The 19022-nt window shown below is 37.3% G+C and overlaps 3 protein-coding genes across 3 annotated transcripts; 2 read left to right on the top strand and 1 right to left on the bottom strand.

Moving 5' to 3' along the window:
- Positions 1 to 817: 817 nt before the first annotated feature.
- LOC115920406 lies at positions 818 to 3133 on the bottom strand. The gene is made up of 2 exons (XM_030976156.1): positions 3118 to 3133; positions 818 to 1455 (listed from the first exon to the last, which is right to left on the bottom strand). Exons 1-2 carry the CDS (start codon positions 3131 to 3133, stop codon positions 818 to 820), a joined length of 654 nt encoding a protein of 217 aa, XP_030832016.1.
- On the top strand, positions 2235 to 6427 carry LOC752505 (39S ribosomal protein L52, mitochondrial). The gene is made up of 5 exons (XM_001179356.4): positions 2235 to 2286; positions 3156 to 3293; positions 3927 to 3994; positions 4567 to 4631; positions 5085 to 6427. The coding sequence occupies exons 2-5, from the start codon at positions 3190 to 3192 to the stop codon at positions 5274 to 5276; spliced, it is 429 nt and encodes a 142-aa protein (XP_001179356.3). The 5' UTR covers positions 2235 to 2286; positions 3156 to 3189; the 3' UTR covers positions 5277 to 6427.
- An 885-nt stretch (positions 6428 to 7312) lies between these two features.
- On the top strand, positions 7313 to 17920 carry LOC593046 (WW domain-containing oxidoreductase). The gene is made up of 8 exons (XM_030975562.1): positions 7313 to 7446; positions 11197 to 11261; positions 11601 to 11658; positions 12375 to 12553; positions 13502 to 13697; positions 14307 to 14492; positions 15370 to 15628; positions 16425 to 17920. Exons 1-8 carry the CDS (start codon positions 7346 to 7348, stop codon positions 16611 to 16613), a joined length of 1233 nt encoding a protein of 410 aa, XP_030831422.1. The 5' UTR covers positions 7313 to 7345; the 3' UTR covers positions 16614 to 17920.
- The last annotated feature ends 1102 nt before the right edge of the window (positions 17921 to 19022 follow it).

The following is a 19022-nucleotide window of genomic DNA, read 5'->3' as shown; positions in this document are numbered from 1 at the left end:
TTTTATCCAATGAAGTTTCGATAAAATGGTTGATAAATCGATATCTGAAATTAAAAAATGACTAGTTCATGCAGTTCATTTCAATTCCGTCATTTTTTTCAGGTTTTACATGTATTATGTAGTTCATGTTATATATATTTCTTAAATGACAGGCCTATATGATTTAATGATCAGTGGAGAAGGCAATATACACCCGAATGGATACCTAGAGGCTAAAGGGGGGGGGGGGGGGGGTAGTGAGCACATTTTTTTTTTGTCCTCGAAAATTTGAAAATTTGCACCCCCCCCCCCCCCTTGAGCGCCAGGGGGGGGGGCCATCCCCCCCCCCCCCAAAAAAAGCTAAAAATCACGTGGAGAAAGGGAGGGGGGTCTGGGCCCCCGGCCCCCGCCCCCCCCCCCCCCCCTGGATCCGCCACTGCCTTGTCCAGGGTGGCAATTATTGTCTTAGAAACGCGCGGCCTATATGGGGACATAGATTCTGTTCGAAATTAAGTTTGACAGCTCTTTATTAATTTGACTCCAACTTCATCTCCAATCAATAATAATAATATAATAAATTATATTTCTATAGCGCATTATACAAGGTATGTCTCTATGCGCTTTACATTGTATTACAAGCTTAATTAATTACATACATCTACTATTAAACTATCCTCAAACAAAAATTCTGACAAGATCTTAACTAAAATAGTATAACAGTAACTAGATAGATAAACATTATAATTCATTCTTAAATAATGATACAACAATTATGGTTCAAGATTTTATTTATATATTACAAGTTGTAGGCATATACAATTTCAATTCAAATTATAGATTAATAATTCTTAAAAAGGTAGGTCTTAAGTGCAGTCTTGAAGGTCTGGATGGAAGGTGCAGTTCGAATGGCGAGCGGGAGAGAGTTCCAGAGGGTGGGAGCATTGAAGGTGAAGGAGCTACGGCCGTAGTACTGGGTCTTAAAACGAGGAATCTGGAGAAGATGTTTGTTCTGGGATCTGAGAGCACGGGAGGGTGTGTAGGTGTGAATGAGTTCAGACAGATAAGAAGGGGTAGAGTTAGAAAGAGACTTGTAGGTGAGAAGTAGGATCTTAAAGTGAATCCGCTTGTTGATTGGGAGCCAGTGGAGGTTACGGAGAAGGGATGTGGTAGAAGTGAGACCAGTTGCTTTCTCTGTGATTCTGGCTGCGATGTTTTGAATTCTTTGAAGCTTCATCAGTTCGTTGGCAGGAAGATTAGGAAGAAGTGCATTGCATGTGTCAAGTTTGGAGGTGACGAAGGCATGGATGAGAGTGAGAGTTGTCTTCCGGTCTAAAACCCTACGAATTTGACCTATCTTTCTGATAGATGACATCGAGCGACACACCCCTGCGACATGAGATTTCCTAGTGGCGTGCTCATCGAATATGATTCCCAAGTTCCTAGCCTCGGCCTTGGCTTCAATAACTGACTCACCGACTGTTACCGTAACAGAGGGAGTTCTTGGGAGGAATCTGGAGGAAAAGTGAAGAACTTCCGTTTTGCCGTCATTAATTTTTAACTTGTTTAAGCCTGCCCAGAAGCAATCTCAAACAAAACTCCATTACCGCCGTTTACATTACCATTTTAAGGACTACAGTTTTTGATCCCCCCCCCCCCCTTGTTGGAATCCAAGATCAGCCACTGCAAGACTATTGGTATAAATATAAAAATGCTTACGGGTATGTCGGGTATACTATTCAAAGAAATGAAATCAAGCCGTGGATATATTCTCAAGCAAAGTAACATATTGTTTAAAGATATTCTATGAAGGAAAACAAACTTTCAAGTTGTATTATAATTGAGTCATTGTCATGAAACTTCTTTCTTTTCTTTTTCTCTCCAGATTTATGTGGCATAACTGACAATCTGAAATGCTATGTTTAAAAATGTTTTTTTAGTCACTACCGGTTCTAGGTCTATTAAAAATGATCAGCCTTATGTTTTGAATAGGCACCCCTCCCCCCCCCCCCCCCCCATTAAGTAAAATGAATTCCCGATCCCGCTGTTTTTCTTAGTATGATCTACAGCGTACATATGAAAACCCTCAAATTGAAAAATAATACCAATATTATTTTAGTGGGAGTTAAAGCGACAATATATGATTTCGATAGTACATGTTATATCCCTAATTCATTTTTTTTTTTTTTTTAGTTAATTAATGTGTTTCCTCCCATGCCAGTAATACACGCGTAGCACTTCATAAGATTGCAGGAACGGGAATCCGAGAAAGAAGACCAAAATAATTCGGGATTTTTAAGTTTTATCAAGGTATTCATGAGCTTGATTTCATAATTTTTTCATCTTTACAATTATTTACTATTGCAGCTTGTAAAGGGGATGGTAGATCAGTTTTTATCCCTTGTTATCGTGGCTCTTTGGTGATTTAGTTCAGCTACCCGACTCGGCCCTCCAGCGCGCGTGGCCTCGCCGAGGGATTGGGTCAACAACACGGGGGAACTTCGGGTCCGGATCAATCCCGCTCACCGGTGCAGTGATGCATTGGTTCTGCTCAGAGCAGCTGTGGCTGCAGCGGGCGGTTGATCATCTTAATTTTAACCATGTCTACGTCTGTTTACTTTGTAACTTAACCGTTGATAATACTAATTTCAGAAAATCTAGAATGATGATCATGTTATCATTTCATTGTAAGATCAAGTGGGGTTTAACCAGTGTGATGCTTACACTTCACAGATAATGTTACGACTTTGAAAACATAAAGTCTGATACTCTGAGTCGGAAGAACAGTTCCTACCATTGTCTGCAAATTTTAAAAGCTGAGTATCATATCCCCCCTCGGCCTCTGGCCTCTCTCTTTATTATGGTTTTTTCTTTTATTTTTGTTTGCTTCTAAAGAAATAATACAGGATTCGTCTAATTATAGAAGGAGAAAACTAGAAAAAAATCAAAAAATGTCAACAATTTATATTTTTGCTTTAAAAAAAATGTTTATACAATGAGGATACCCTTGTAAATTTTCTACGACCAATTCGTTCATGGGAAATGTTGTGTTCATCCGAAGAAGAAGAAAATAATTGAAAAGGGGGGGGGGCAGGTCCCACGCTCCCTTTATTATGACACTTGCCATTGTTTTGCAAAGACCTGTGGCTTGAACCATGTTTCTGTGTTTGCCTCTCCAGATTTTCCAAAATATCCTGAGAATAGTGGGTCAAGATGCTTCACTTGGCAATACAAGCAGCCTGTGCTAGCTGTAGACCAGCAGTTAGGCACCTTAGCAGCACCTCTTCATGTATGGCAGGGAAAAGATGGAGAGAGAGGTAAGAATATCAAAGTTTTAATATTTTTGTCAATAGCAGATAAACTGTACTTGGGAATGCAGCCGTTTCTGCAGTTGATATACGAGTAGTCTTATCTTCTTTCATGTTACTGATTTTACTTTCTATCTCTCTTTCTCTCTTTTTTTTCTGTCTCTCCCTCTAGCTTGTGATTTTTCAATATTCATTCATTCTAAAGTACTTGAGCATCACGACAGGAAATGATTATGTAATGGAGTATTGTGACCTTGAACATGCATCTCCCCTTGGGTTCATTGAACTTTCATTCCAGAGCTATCTGTGTCTCGTATTTGATAGACTCAAAAATGGTGTATGATCATCAGTGGTTTTAGAACAATTATTAATGAAATCAATATAAAAAGATGTACATTTCGAAAGAACTTCAAAGAAATAACAGTCATTATTTGTGTTTCGTACCTGACTTTTCTGATGTAAGCTCTAATGAAATATTACTCTTGATCTCCACCCATGTATAGCTTATATTTATCCTTGTAACAATGATAATTATTTTGAAATTTAAAAGTTAATAATTTTATAAATCCATTAAAAGATATCATTTGACATAAAAGTCAATAAACAAGTCTGACAATGCTATTGAAAATGTTCTATTTACAGCCAAGGTTTAGGTAGATCTGGTAATGAATACGGACCTCTCACTGATAATCCAGATTGGTCCTATGCAGGTAAGCATAAAATCATGATTTGAGTTGTAACATGCTGTATAAGGGAGCAAAGGCAGTGAAAGAGAGAAGAAGAAGAGAGGAGAGAGAGAGAGAGGGAGAGAGAGAGAGAGAGAGAGAGAGACAAAGAGAGGAGAGAGAGAAATAGAAAAGGAGAGAGAGAGATTGGTCAATTTTCTCATACACAGAGATGTGTATGAGAAAATTGACCAATTAAGGTTAGTGTTAATCCCCCTCTCCTACTTTTTACCATACATCATTTGGCATCATCATCTTCTTCTTCTTCCTGATCAACCAAAAATGCTGCAATTTCTATAATTAGACATTTTAGGTGTTTTTGTATGTTTCCCTTTAAGCTACCATATGTCAATGGTATTATATTACATCACAATATCACAAAGATCCATAACAGCCCGATTGGCTTCCCTCGCTATAACCAGCATTTTTTGTCAAGTCTAATTGGTACCAATGCAATATGTGAGTGGAAATAAGAATTTAGGTTTCATACTTGTAGAATTTGTAAAATCAGCTTAGAATTAATTCATATTCTTTCTTTTCCTTTGCTAACTTTCTAGATGGACGCCCGGCCCCTCCCCAACCCAATCAGCTAAGGAGAAAGGAAGAGCAGAGGGAACTAGCTGTAAGTAACAATTAATAGTTTGATGAATTCAGTAATGATTCAAGCCTTATGAATCATCTGCACATTATAAGGGTTATATTTGTTTGTAAAGTTTATAAGGATGCTTTAAATATTTTATCTTGGACTTCTTCATACATTTAAACCACTAATCAAACCATAGATTAAACCGTTCCATAAAGCAACTTCATTGAATACATGTATATGTTTGTCTAGAAGTGTATTCATACTATATATGTCTCACCTGTCAAAAACAGATGAGATAAAAGAGAGGATTGTCCTCTTTATATGATTTATAGAAACTCAAAACCACCTTTAAATTGTTGACATCGTGGGTTTAAATTTTATCTAGAACAGTTCAGGCCTTGATAAAGCACAATCAAATTATCAATAGATATAATACACAAGGTTCTTATCTGACATTGTAATATTTTCCATTTTGTTCTCTACGACCAGGAGCGCATTGACATCCTGTCTAAGGAGATGTTACAAGGGAAGGTCAAGTACCAGGATAAGTTGGATGCAAAGAGGAGACACGAAGAGATGAGAGCCGAAAGGAGACTGAAGCCTAAGGGAAGTGCCTGGAAACAAGAGGACTATGTGGAGAGAAGACGGACAGCGTCGTCTAAGAAAATGCCATCTACATAGCAGTGAATTAGAAGAAATTTGGGAACTATTTGTTTATCAAAGACACTGTCAGTCAAAACTGCATCTGTGAGACTGCTTTTACAGGGAAAGGCACTGACTTTATGCGGGGAAGGATCGTTTAATCCGATTCCTTGCAGCCAGATATTCACATATGTGATGACATCTCCCCGGGCTTCAGAATGGTGGCACCTTTTTGTCCAGGTTTTGTTGTTGTTCATGCATGCAATATGTCAAGGTTTGTCGGTAAGCTATTTCTTGTATGTCAGTGTATATCGGTACATAGAAATGTGAACAAAAGTCAGTCAATTTGATAGCAATCAATTTAATTGATACTTATGAATAAAACAAATGAAATTTAAAGCAATTCCCTGCTTGAATAACAAGCATCTGATCATTGCGAGGTATTGAGAATGGACCTACTGTATTTTAAATTCATGAACCCAATTTCAATACCGTAGTCAAATTGAACTGTGCATGAAGTTGAGGATGAAACCTATGAACCTCCTTTACGAGCACTAATGCTAAAAGCCTTAGCAGTAACATCCATAAAACCATAAACTAGACAAACCATTAATACTAAAGATTATTTTTGAGTGGTCCCACCAGAATTGTAACCATGGATACAGTTGTTGGATTCCACCAACAGTTATTGGGAAGAAGCAAAACAAATGTTCCGATGATGTTGGCTTAAGCTTAAAACTGTCATAAGTACAAGATCCACTCTCTTTCTTTTTTGACAATTTCAAACAGTTTGAGTGAAATTGAGCCTCGTAATCTCTTTGGGCAATTTGGGATAAATCTGATGGATTGTGATGAAGACTATGTTTCTTATCATTTTCATAAAGTTGTCAACTTTACATGGTTTTGTGAAACAAGTTGTCAGCTTCCTGACATTTCTGACAGCTTACAGACAAAGATATGACTGTCATGGAGTTAGCTTTGTGAAACAACCCCATTTATTGAACATATGATTTCATCCTATTGTCATGTTCCATGCATACACTCGATGGTTACTCGCTGTCCTATGTGTGCACTCACTGTTCATTTACTGTACAAAAAGGTACATTGTGTTCAGGTTGGTCTTATGAAATGACACCCATGCTTTCATCTCTCAATGTATATTCTGTTGTAATAAACAAAATTTAAATATATATTTAATACAGTGTACTTGTACAGTCAAACCTGCTTTAGTGACCACCTGTCTACAAAAACCACATTTTTTGTTTCCCTGGAAAAGGTTTCTCAGTGAACCTGTCTACAAAGACCATCTGTATTCTTGTGTTTCCCTTGGGGGTCGCTACAGACAGGTTTGACTGCAGTACTGTTTGAGGGATTTTTTAAAGGATACTGTCGTGGTGAATAAAAAGAGACTTTGTATACTGTACATTTTCAGAAGTCTAACTTTTTTTCTTCAACATGATACATACCTGGGAAATTGTAGATTTGATTCTACTTTATTGGAATTTCATTAATCAAGTTTTTTTTACTGAGTGATGTATGATGAACATGAGGAGGTTAATGAAAACGGTGTTGATGATGATTATGGTGGTGGTGATGATGATGATGTTGGTGGTGATGATGATGATGATGATGATAATGGTTATGATGGTGGTGGTGGTGACGATGATAATGGTAGTGGTGATGATGATGGTGGTGGTGATGATGATGGTGGTGGTGATGATGATGATAATGGTTATGATGGTAGTGGTGTTGGTGGTGATGATGATAATGGTTATGATGGTGGTAGTGGTGGTGGTGATGATATTGGTGGTGGTGATGATGATGATGATGGTTATGATGGTGGTGGTGGTGGTGGTGATTATAATGGTTATGAAGATGATGATGACGGTGGTGGTGGTGGTGATGATGATGATGATGATGATGATGATGATGGTGGTGATGATAATGATGATAATGATGGTGGTGGTGATGATAATAGTTATGATGATGATAGTAGTGGTGGTGGTGATGGTGATGATAATGGTGATGATGATCATAGAGATCCAATGATCTTTTCTCGTGGCGCCCTCAGTCGTTAGAAACATTACATTCACGACCTGAGCGAGAAAATGGCAGCACCAAGCACTCTAATCGACACGGATAGCGATGAAGAATTACCAGCTGGCTGGGAAGAGAGAAGCACTGGAGGTGGTCGAGTATATTATGCTAAGTATGTTTCTTGTTATTGTGTAATTTCACTATATTTGGAATGATTGAATGTGTCGAACGAATCAGATAGTTTCCCCGCAATATATTGAAAGACATGCGAACACACACCACGTTCTTACCCATAACTTCCCCGGTGGCAGTGTGCGCAGCGCCGATGGGCTGCTACTACGCCTTGGCCGTGCTCTGCTCTGCACTGACTGCATGTGAATAATAATTTTTCTTGTAATTTGTTTACCCCATCAACATGTGTCATGTATGTTGTACTCCAAGTGAAATCAAGATCAGTTAGGTTAAGTTGGTGGATATCAGATGCAAGAGAAGCAAAGAAATAGTTGATGGCAGAAGCTATGTATTGCAAATTGTACGTCTGACTTTGATGGATGGTAATCAGCTCAGGAAAGTAAATGGGGCTCAAGTCCTTTGCGTTGATCACTCAAAATTGTTGAAATCAAGCTGAAGGGTTGCTTTTCTTCAAGCGCTGAACATGTGATGCATAACTTTCAAATAACTTCAAATCTCTTCCAAGCTACCGTGTTATTGGTGGAAGGCTTCTTGTCGCTCAGACGACAGACGCTCATTCATTGATGAGTTGTTTTATTTGTGTAGTCATTCACTGCTCTCACCATTATGAAGTTTTACACTACGATTGAAGAGTTTGGATGAATAAATCGTACTTTTCATTGATATCTACTATGTTGACAACTTAAGTTCAGACCAATCACACTGTTCAGCCACCTGGCGAAGTATCGTTTAGCGCTATTGGACGAGTTGTACGATAACGGCTAGCATGGGTGCCGGGTGGGGACTATGTGGTCTCGCGGAAGCCATAGTAGGTCTTACTGAGTTATGGTCAGATTGTCCTACGGGGGAGTAAATAAGTATATCTTTATATCTTTATATATTGGTCCAAAAGGAAAATTGTTTACATGCATTATTCACAGGAAAAAAATGTACATGTGACATGATACATACAACATAAAACGAGTATACAGAGAATAAACATATACATGTAGCATTTTAACATTCACAAATTTCACATTATAATTTACATTATATTCTTCTTCCTTTTTGTTTTGCTTACATGTTTTTTCACAGGGAAAAAAAAATGTACATAATACAAGCTTTGCTTTTTACTAGATCCCCCACTTTATTGATTGAGTTATATGATTGTATTCTCTGTTATAACTATTATCATGTAAATTATGTTTTCTATATGGTATGTTTAGTTATGATAATTACTATTATTCATTATGTTCAATTATGTTATTTTTGATAAAGTGAAATAAATAAACATGAAACTTGAAACATGTGACATATGATACATACAACATAAAACGAGTACCAGTACCTAGTATTTTAACATTCACATTATATACATGTAGATATTTTCTATAAATTTACATTTTATTCTTCTATCATATATCCAGAGTAACACAATATCACATTTTTATGAAACCTAAATATGTACGCAGCATGTTTGCAATACAAATAACTATTGAAGGCAGTATGAAATAATTATTAATAAATATTCAGTATATTATGACATGTGAGTATAAAAACGTGTACTGAAAGACTTTTCATTTCATTTGAGAAGATATATAGCTATTATAAGAAATTGAGTATAATTGTCCTTTAATAAATATAAATAAGTTTTTGATCATTTCCTACGAATAGGAAGAATATAACACAAATCATACATTTGACATTTCATTCGACAGGCGGATAGAGTACAGAACAAAAGAGTTCAGGTGCCTCGAAGTGCGGGCTTTCTTTGACTGCCACCTTTTACCACTTCTTCACCTGACATAATTTCCATTTAGGGGATGACTTGAATCCCTTGACAGCTTGACAGCCACACACTGCCCTGTTTCTACAAACCTCATCAAAATCCATTGGTCTGTCCATTATTTTGGCTGCTTGTTTGACAATGGTTTTGAGTTTTCCTTGGTCTTTCCATCATATCATGGTCATTGCCAAACACTTTTTTTTAATAAATTTCAACAGTTTTTGTTATAGATTCAAAACAATATAAATAAATCTTAGGAATAAAATACAGTTGTTTTGCATTTTGACATGAATTCAAAACATGTTCATTACATAGATTGTACGATTGATGAAAAAAATAAATCAGTTGTAACATAAAATGAATAACCCCATCCAACCAAACACACTACTACCCCCCCCCCCCCTCACTATTTGACACACACACACCACCCGGCCACACTTCCACATATATACCACACACTTTTTTTAGCCTCCTCAGAATACCCAAAATTGGAGTGACAGAAAAATTGAAATAATCTTATTAAAAAAAATACAGAAATCATTTAATAATAGTAATAATAATAACCTAGACTTATATAGCGCATTTCATCTTCCAAGGAAAATAACAATGCGCTTTACAATATTAATACAACAAAATTAAATGAGGCTACAGTAGCCCAGTGTTAAACGTTCATGAAAATTTCACTACACAATGGATCCCTCTAACACACACTCACACACATCCCTGATATTCATCTATGTTCATCCCTCTCACGACTTTTATTGCTGATTGGTCAATGTGATAATGAATATTCATGATTGTGGAGGAACTTGTTCCAAGTGCTTCCTGGCCAGCGTTTAAATATAATGTAACCCAAATCTTGAGAGTGTTGTATCAATTTTTGTTAGCGCACCTGACACCTGTGTAGTTGAACCCTAAATCGGCTCAATATGCCACCCCGCTTCTATTTCTAGTAGCTATACATGTATACCATACACTAGTGCACTTTTGCCCCAGGCTCGCTTCATTTTGTCACACGCACTAGCATCTATGCTTATGTGTAGAGTCTATGGAGTGGGAATAAGGAAACCAATGCATGTGACAAATTTAACCACGACCTGTGGCATTGCAAATAGATGCACTAGTTAGCGCTCTGGGTTTGTACCCTTTTCTCCTGTAAAGACCTACATCTTATAAAGACTAATTTATACTCTTTTCACACTGGTTTTGCTTAACCCCGTACTTTGCTTAGCCCCATACTATCCTTTACCCCGGACTAGTTTTTTGGCTTTTCACACACGCTGTTTTTAGTCCCGTACTAGCGCCTATTCCGGAATAAGAAAATTCCCGCTGTTCTCACTGCATTTCGTTAACCCCGGATATCGTTATGATTGGACATACTTCGCATCTGGCCAGCTGCGATACGCTTCATTGCGTAGTACCGGACTATTTTTCGTTTCTGTTCTCATTCGTTTGCTTAGCACCGCAATTGCGGGGTTAGCAGGAGTTAGCACCACAATTGCGGAGTTAGCCCTGCTATTTTGCAGGGTTAGTTAACCCCGTACTATAGGTGGGGTTAGCCAATTTTAGCCCACTTTGGTAAAAACCAGTCTGAACAGAAAGTGGAATAGGCTTAACCCCGTACCCCCCCCCCCCCCCCCCCCCCCCCCCCCCCCCCCCCCCCCCCCCCCCCCCCCCCCCCCCCCCCCGTAACCCCACCTATAGTACGGGGTTAAGCAAAATATTGCCAGTGTGAAAACAGTAATAGACTCTTGATCGGACCGTTTTGGTTTCTGTGTAAATCATTGATTTATTAATCTTAAATTTTAGATAATAAAGATAACTTTTTTGTTTGTTCGCTTGACCTAACTACTAAGAAAGCATATTCATGTATTTGTATATTTGTAAGTAAGCAACTTTGAAAAGAAGGTGTGAGGGAAATGTCTATCACTCCTCACACTTTCATTCTTCATTTTGTTTTTTCAGCCATCAAGATCAGTCAACAAGCTGGAGTCATCCTCGCACTGGCAAAAGAAAGCGCATCACCGGAGGTGAAAATACAAAGCAAATTTTCCTTATCTTATTATTTTTTACTGTACTATCACTTAAAAATAGCTTTCCATCTCTTTTCATTACATGGTCTATACATGTTTATTTCTGTGAGACATTATCCAAAAAAATTCATGAAATATATCTACAGCCACTTTTCATTTCTTTGACATTTATATGTTCTAAGAAACATTTGATATAGTCTATCTTATTGCTAGAAATCATTGTGTAAATCATGGTCTTGTATGAACCATTCTGAACATCTCATTTTAGCATGCAGTCATTAAATGCTTTATATTCAAGTTATTTCATCCCTCTCTCATTTTTTCTTCTGGATGCAGAACTTCCATTCGGCTGGTCAAAGGCAGTTGATGAGAAAGGACGTCAATTTTTTGTTGAGTAAGTCGATGGTCTTGCTGACAATATATATTATTTTTAAACCACCATGTTGTCAACATGTCAGATATGTACATTTTTGGGAAGCTTTTTCCTTCTGTAATGTTTCAATTCTAACCTCGCTGACAATAATATTGTGAAATCGTTTTATTGTTGAAGTGTAGAAATTACTTCCAAGTTGAAACCTTTAAACACAAAAGGGATTATTTTTTGTTCTTCCTCAATTTGCACATTTTTTCCTTCTGTAATGTTTCAATTCTAACCTTGATGACAATAATATTGTGAAATCATTTTATTGTTGAAATGTAGAAATTACTTTCAACCCTTAAACACAAAGGGTTTTTTTTTTTCTTCCTCAATTTGCACATTTTTTTTTTTTCTGGACAAAGAAAAGCTCTGTTTTTGTTCTAAATTTTAAAATGGGCTTGTAGCTCATGAGGTTAAATGCCATTGGACACTGTTCTATTAGTATTAGCCGTGGGACGGCACTGTTTGTTTAAGTGTGAGGATATTATAGGGGTTAAACTCTTGTAATAGAATTGACGATCTAAAGATCGAACAACAATTACAAAATGCTTAGTTAGATAGAGTAAGGATTGCCCTTACTATCTCTATGGATATGTATCCACTGGACGATCACCCCTGAACATTGCCACAGGAAAAATAAAATTTGAATGGAATTGAATTTATAAAATGAATGTATTGTTCATTTGCTACAGCCACTTGAACAAGAGAACGACTTACACCGACCCTCGCCTAGCCTTTGCCATGGAGGAGAGTTCAGACCCTACCAAGCTAGCCCAGAGGTTTGATGCCTACAGCACAGCGCTACATGTCCTACAGGGAAGAGATCTCAGTGGACAGTATGCTATCGTTACTGGGGCTAATTCAGGCATCGGTGAGTGAGTTCCTTGGTCCCTTTGGTAGTAGCACAAGTATCCCCATTGTGATGGAGGAGAGTCCTGGGGGCGTTTCGTGAAACAATTAGTCAGTGGTTTTCACCGACTAATATCATATTCACCGACAATTTAGTCAGCGCTGACTAAATTTGACCAATCACAGGCCTGGAAAATAGTCGGTGACAAAAGAATTGTCGGTGAACATGATATTAGTCGGTGAAAACCACCGACTAATTGTTTCATGAAACGTCCCCCTGATCCTACCCACACATAGCAGCATTACTATCCTGGCTGTGTATTAAAAACTGTTTAGATGACCTCAATTGATTCTCAACATTTTAAACACCACTGTACAAAACTCAACTGATTTCACTCAAAATCAATACTTTAGTGACAATTGATGACACCTAAATAGCAGTAAAGTACAATCTTTTCAACTTACCGATGTTAGAAAAAATACTTTGAAAATCAAATCGTGAGTCTACTGTCAAACTTGCCAATCAGCCACTTCGTATTCATTGTGTGAATTAGTGTGCAATTGTGTGCATTTGCTGCCTCTCAACAAGTATACAGCACTAGAGGTCAATGCGCATTAGCATCGACTCTGTGCTTTGTTGGAGTGGATCCTGTCTAGCTAGTCTAGAGATTAAATGATTGTAGTTCAGCACTTCACTCTGTGTGTGGCTGTCATGTAAGGTTCAACACAACTTTTTTTTAAAACTCTGTTGGCAAAGAAATAGTGAAACAAAATTGTTATCCACAGGGCTTCTTCATGTTAAGACCCTGCAAAGTTCAAGTAGTACGGTTGTTGCATACTTGTGTACCAGTACCCTACTTTACCTTGCCTGGGGCACACTTCATGAGCTGGTTTTAATATTGAAGGTGCATTACATGTTCAAATTTTCAGCATTTTCAACACGTGCCCTTTCAATTTCTTACCTTCGCAGGCTTTGAAACTGCTTTAGGAATGGCGTTGCATGGCGTCCATGTTGTCCTAGCATGTCGTGATCTGAAGAGTGGAAACGATGCTGCTTCTAAAATCAAGAAGAGGTTAGACCAGGCCAAAGTTGTAGTCATGCAGCTAGACCTGGCCTCGCTTCGTAGTATTCAACAGTTTGCGCGGAACTACACGTTGCGAGAATGGTAAGCTGCGTGTTACTTTTTTTTTCAAAGATGTTCCCAAATCTCATTATTTGCAATTTTGTATGCCTCATTTTGTTACCTGTTCTTTAGCATTTGCTTGGGACTGCTTTTCATCTTCCAGATGGTTTCAGGAGGTCTATTGAATCTGCACAAAACTATTATAAAGCTCTCTCTAAATCATATCACCATCAATTTAAATGCAAAGTGATTTTAAGCAAGTACTGTACATGCCATGTGATAGGAACTTTATAAAACATATCTTTGCTGCCTTAATGTATATAAATTAGAATATCACTTGTTTTTTAACAGGGACATGTTTATTTTCTAGAGTTTATGTAATGGTGTGTTCATGCCATGTCATTGCTGATAGGTTCAATATATTTCTGGTCACTCCAATTCTTTTCATTGTACATATGTATACCAGTACATATGTATACCAGTACATATGCTTTTAATTCTGCCAAATGTTTGTAACCATAAGTTTAAAATCCTTGAACATTATCATATAAAAACTAAAAAGGCTTTGTATTTTGCAAAAGGAACTTCTAACCAAGACATATTCTGGATATTTGGAGGAACAAATATATTTTTTAAATCATTTCCCATTAGGCCACTTCATATGCTGGTCTGCAATGCTGGTATTTTCGGTGCTCCATGGGAACTGACCGAGGATAAGATCGAGATGACCTTCCAGGTGAACCACGTCGGTCATTTCCACCTGGTCAACCTACTGACCGAGACATTGAAGAAGTCTGCCCCTGCTCGGATCGTGATGGTATCCTCAGAATCTCACAGGTGGGGATGGAAGTGACTCTGAAATGTCAATTGTGATATTTTAGTGGATAAAGTAGATTACTCTGAAGGGTATGGTGTTAGTAGAGACCTGGGGGGGGGGGGGGTGTTTCACAGAGATCCTAGGTCGAACTTAACTCCCATGTTGGACTTAAACATTATGGAGAGCCATTTGTAGCCTTAAAATAAATATATTCAAAAGCGAAAATTCAAGTATTTTAAATTTTTATAAATTCCACATCAAGAACATGAAATCACCTTTATAATAGAAAATATGAATGATTTGAATCAACATTTTATGCCTTTTAAAATAACTTTTACAAAATATTTTCATAGATGCTAACAGCGTTCCATAATTGTTAAGTCCAACTTAGAGATGAGTTCAACTTAGTGTCTTCGTGAAACACCCCCAGGGCCAATAATCAAGTCACTACCTCAGTCAGTAGTATTGGTATATCTCAGTTTGGGCTTAGGGAAAATACTTCATAGCCAACATCATTATTTCAGTTGCTTCTTTGAATAACCATTCTATCCTTAGCTCTAAAAAGCTTGCCAGAAGACATTAGCCAACTATTTAAAAGCCGATCACTTGGTTCTGTAAGAAATTGAGGTAATTAAGCTGTACATAACTAAATATACCCAATATGATGCTTTTATTGCATACACTTTATGCCCCTTGCTGGAGGCTAGGGAAATACCAAGATCAAGGGATGTTGCGTTAGAAAAGCATTTTGCCTCAAGTCAGTTTTTTTTTTTTAATTTTCCATCTTTCTTGTCACTGACATCATGGTTCACACTATAACAACAACAAAAATCCATTCTCATTTTCACTAGGAGAGATATTGATACACATTTTTTTTCTTCTCTCTCATCAATGTAGATTTATAGACTTCTACTCCAGCAAGCTAGATCTAAGTGAGGTAGCAATGCCTAAGGACAAGTTCTGGCCCATCTTAGCCTACGGACGCTCCAAGCTCTGCAACATCCTCCACAGCACTGAACTCAACAGGAGGCTGTCCCCACATAATGTCACCTGCAATGCGCTACATCCTGGGAATATGATTTACACCGGGATCAGCAAAAATTGGTGGCCATATAGGATCATGTTCTTGATGGTCAGGCCTTTCACCAAGTCAGCCGTGAGTATTTGAAATTCATTGGTGTTTATAGGCATGGATATTTTCTTTAATGGTTTTCGACCTAATTTTACAGATTTGACAAGGAAGTGAAAGGGGAACTAGTTCAAAAACTTAATTATCTGAAATTTTCACACCTTATGCTTACATTCACCTTCACAATTATAATGAGTAATTCTTATGACAGCATTATTTTTTTTCTGAGGGAAGATTTTATGCCATATGAATAAACAAAGCAAAATAAACACAAGGGTTCTTAAAAGCTGCCTCACTGGAGGTCATGTATAAGTATGGCCTTAGTGCATTGAATTAGTTCACCGGATTATGGAGTATCACATGCCAACATCTTCATCCTGTACAAGTCACCACAGTTCTGTGACTAAATGAAATTATAACATCCTGACACTATGAAATTACTCTCCCATTTTTATTTCAAGACAAACTTAACGTAGTTTATTTATTTTACACACAATAGTACTTTATATGGTTGACTATAAATCAGTGGACTATTAAGTTCAGCAGAGTTTAACTTAGGCTGCTCAGTTACCTAGTTTTTGATGACCCAATATGACAAATTGACAGGGTAATGAAAGGGAAACTCTCCCAAGATGTCCCAAAGTTAATGCTCATATGAACTCAATAATTTCGTCTAAACGATTAATACCTGAAGAAAAATAGATTAGGTAGAATGAGTCTGCTACCAAGCTGATTTCTTTCTCATTTGTATACAAGGTTGAATTAAGATATCAGATGTGTCCACTGTTATTTTTCAGTTTATTGTGATCTATCTCTTTTACAGACACAAGGAGCTTCTACATCAATGTTCTGCGCTACAGCCAGAGAGCTTGAGGGCGTAGGGGGAATGTACTTCAACCATTGCTGTGCTTGCATGCCGTCGGACGAAGCTCAGAATACAGAACTAGCAACGGCTCTCTGGGACCATACAGATAACATCATCAAAGAAGCACTCAGCAACAACTCATTATGATGATGGCTACTGGGTTTTACATTACAGAGATAGATGTGGATTCTCATTCCAAGCCCTTTCTTTTGTTGATAACTTGATACACAGGGTTGGCTATTACGTGAATGCAGCAGTCAAATATGAGATGGAAATATTGGAAGTACTAGTAAATGAGAACATCAACTGCATTTTTTCACAAAGGAACTCTTGTTGGTCAATCATCATTCATCTTATACAAATAATACATGTTTGCAAGTGCATTGTGAATATGCACTGCACGCAGGTTAAGTCACAGTAGGATAATAAACAAGCTTGTCGAGTTCATTGTCCGTCCCATTGTGACTTAACCAAGTGCAGTGTATATCTGTACACGAGCTAAAACATGTATTGTTTGTTTTATTAGATGGGTCTACAATACGAGTATAAAGTCAAGAAATTGACAAAAAGCCCGATCAAAAATCCAAGAGTAGCACAATCATGCATATGGTAAAAGTTAATGCACACACATGTGATCATTTCTACGCTTCTCATTGGCTACATTCTTTAAAACCATATCTGGGATCATTCCTAAATAGGCATGTACCGATTGTCCATATTACTACCAGGTACTACATATTACTTCTACATTGTGAAGTTTCAAGAAACACAATCCAGAAATGATTAATAAGGAGGGGGGGGGGGGGGGGGGGGGGGGCAATTATCGCCATTTCTGGCTGTGAGAGCTTTCTGACATGAGCTTTTTATCTTATGTGCAATTATAGAGTTGAATAGCTATGCTAGCCAAATGACTTTATAGAATATGTGAAGTTTAATGCATTGATAATAATGCGTTTCAAATACATGATAAAAACATGGTAATCAGGTGAAGAAATTAGAAAATTTTGAGTCACCATTGAAGATGTACATTTTTTCTCCCTCCATGCAATAATAATTCATAATTAAATGAATGTCTGTATACCATGATATATCTTTCAGTTATTATCAATACAGTTAACTCTGCAAACGTTGAATCTGTTGGGACCACAAAAATAGTTGGACTTATGCAAAATTCGAGTTTTACATAGTTTGGTCTAGAAAATAACTCAACTGTAATAGGGAAAATTCGACTTGTGCGACTTCAAGTTATGCAGAGTTAATTGTACATATCTTAAATTTTGATATGAGCGAGTTATTTGTACATGTATTAAACATAAACGTAAATAGTACTGTTTGTATATATGTTTTGATTAAAAAATTATATATCTGTATGCAAAAATTACTTTACTATCGCCATTTGTATTATTAAAATCGACTTTTGTGATTTTACTTACCAGTATGTATTGTGTAAGCTATTCAAAGTCAAAGAGTTGTTTTTTGTTCTTTTTGTTCCCATGAATTTGTAATGATGTATTTCCTTCACTGGTTATGCATGATAACATTTCCTTGGATGGACTTGCTATGTTGGACAAGCTTTGGAGAAGGCTTTGGGTAAACCCCTCTAAAGATCAACTTTTGTCCCAAGAGGTTTGAATCGTACACCACTGTACCACATCACTTCCACTGTTTGAGCAGTTTAGAAACACTTATTCCACTTAAAGGTAATACAAAGTTTTGGGAAATTTTGAAAATTGGGTGGATATTGATTCTTTACAATTTTGATATATTTGGATGCCCCTGTGGATGTATTATAAGCACTAGAAAATTTAGCACCTAAAACACTTTTGCTTTCGAGAAAAATCGAATATAAATTTTAATAAATATCAAATACGTCAATGGTAGCTGCGACCATGAACATTTCAGAATATGTAGTTGTGCTACATGATTTCCAAACGGGAATAGCTATTGGTCGATTTTAGTCAAGAAACATTAGTTTATAGCTTAATAAATATCTTGACCTTGAGAGGGAGCTCTACAAAATACAGTTTATTATTTACAATTTCATAACTTTAGACTCTATTTCAACAGCGACAACGATCACTTAATATTGTAGGGTAGCATATGCTTCCAATGTGTTCATTTAAACCAAATTCATGACCCCTTACCATACCATACCTTTAAGGGTAAATGTTAATGTCTACCAATCACCAAAAAAATATCTGGTTCTCTATGTCATGGGTTCCATGTGGCTATACATGTACTGTATAAACATTACGAAAAGCTCTCGTTAAAACTATACCCCACCACTATAACGCAGGAACCAATATAAATAAGATGGGGTATCAGGACCCCACTTTCGTTTCTCTCATTAAAAACTTTGACAGAGCCACCACTATAACACAGACACCAATGTAAATCAGGTGGGGTATCAGGACCCCACTTTTGTTTCTCTCGTTAAAACTTGGACAGAGCCTTGCAACTCTGCATGAGAGATGGCAGCTGTACTCTTCATCATCTTACGTAATAGTGTAAACAAACTCTTACTGGGGCTCTGCCTGGAAGGAAATGAGAAGTAGG

This window comes from Strongylocentrotus purpuratus, unplaced genomic scaffold, assembly GCF_000002235.5.
Source record: "Strongylocentrotus purpuratus isolate Spur 01 unplaced genomic scaffold, Spur_5.0 spur5_scaffold_8, whole genome shotgun sequence".
Lineage (NCBI taxonomy): Eukaryota > Metazoa > Echinodermata > Echinoidea > Camarodonta > Strongylocentrotidae > Strongylocentrotus > Strongylocentrotus purpuratus.
This window is presented reverse-complemented; position numbering and strand designations above follow the sequence as displayed.

Coding starts and splice junctions, on each gene's coding strand:
- LOC752505 (XM_001179356.4), top strand. CDS start 3,190: ATGCTTCACTTGGCAATACAAGCAGCCTGTGCTAGCTGTAGACCAGCA. Junction 3,294..3,926: donor GGGAAAAGATGGAGAGAGAG/GTAAGAATATCA, acceptor TTCTATTTACAG/CCAAGGTTTAGGTAGATCTG. Junction 4,632..5,084: donor AAGAGCAGAGGGAACTAGCT/GTAAGTAACAAT, acceptor CTCTACGACCAG/GAGCGCATTGACATCCTGTC.
- LOC593046 (XM_030975562.1), top strand. CDS start 7,346: ATGGCAGCACCAAGCACTCTAATCGACACGGATAGCGATGAAGAATTA. Junction 11,659..12,374: donor GGACGTCAATTTTTTGTTGA/GTAAGTCGATGG, acceptor CATTTGCTACAG/CCACTTGAACAAGAGAACGA. Junction 15,629..16,424: donor GGCCTTTCACCAAGTCAGCC/GTGAGTATTTGA, acceptor TCTCTTTTACAG/ACACAAGGAGCTTCTACATC.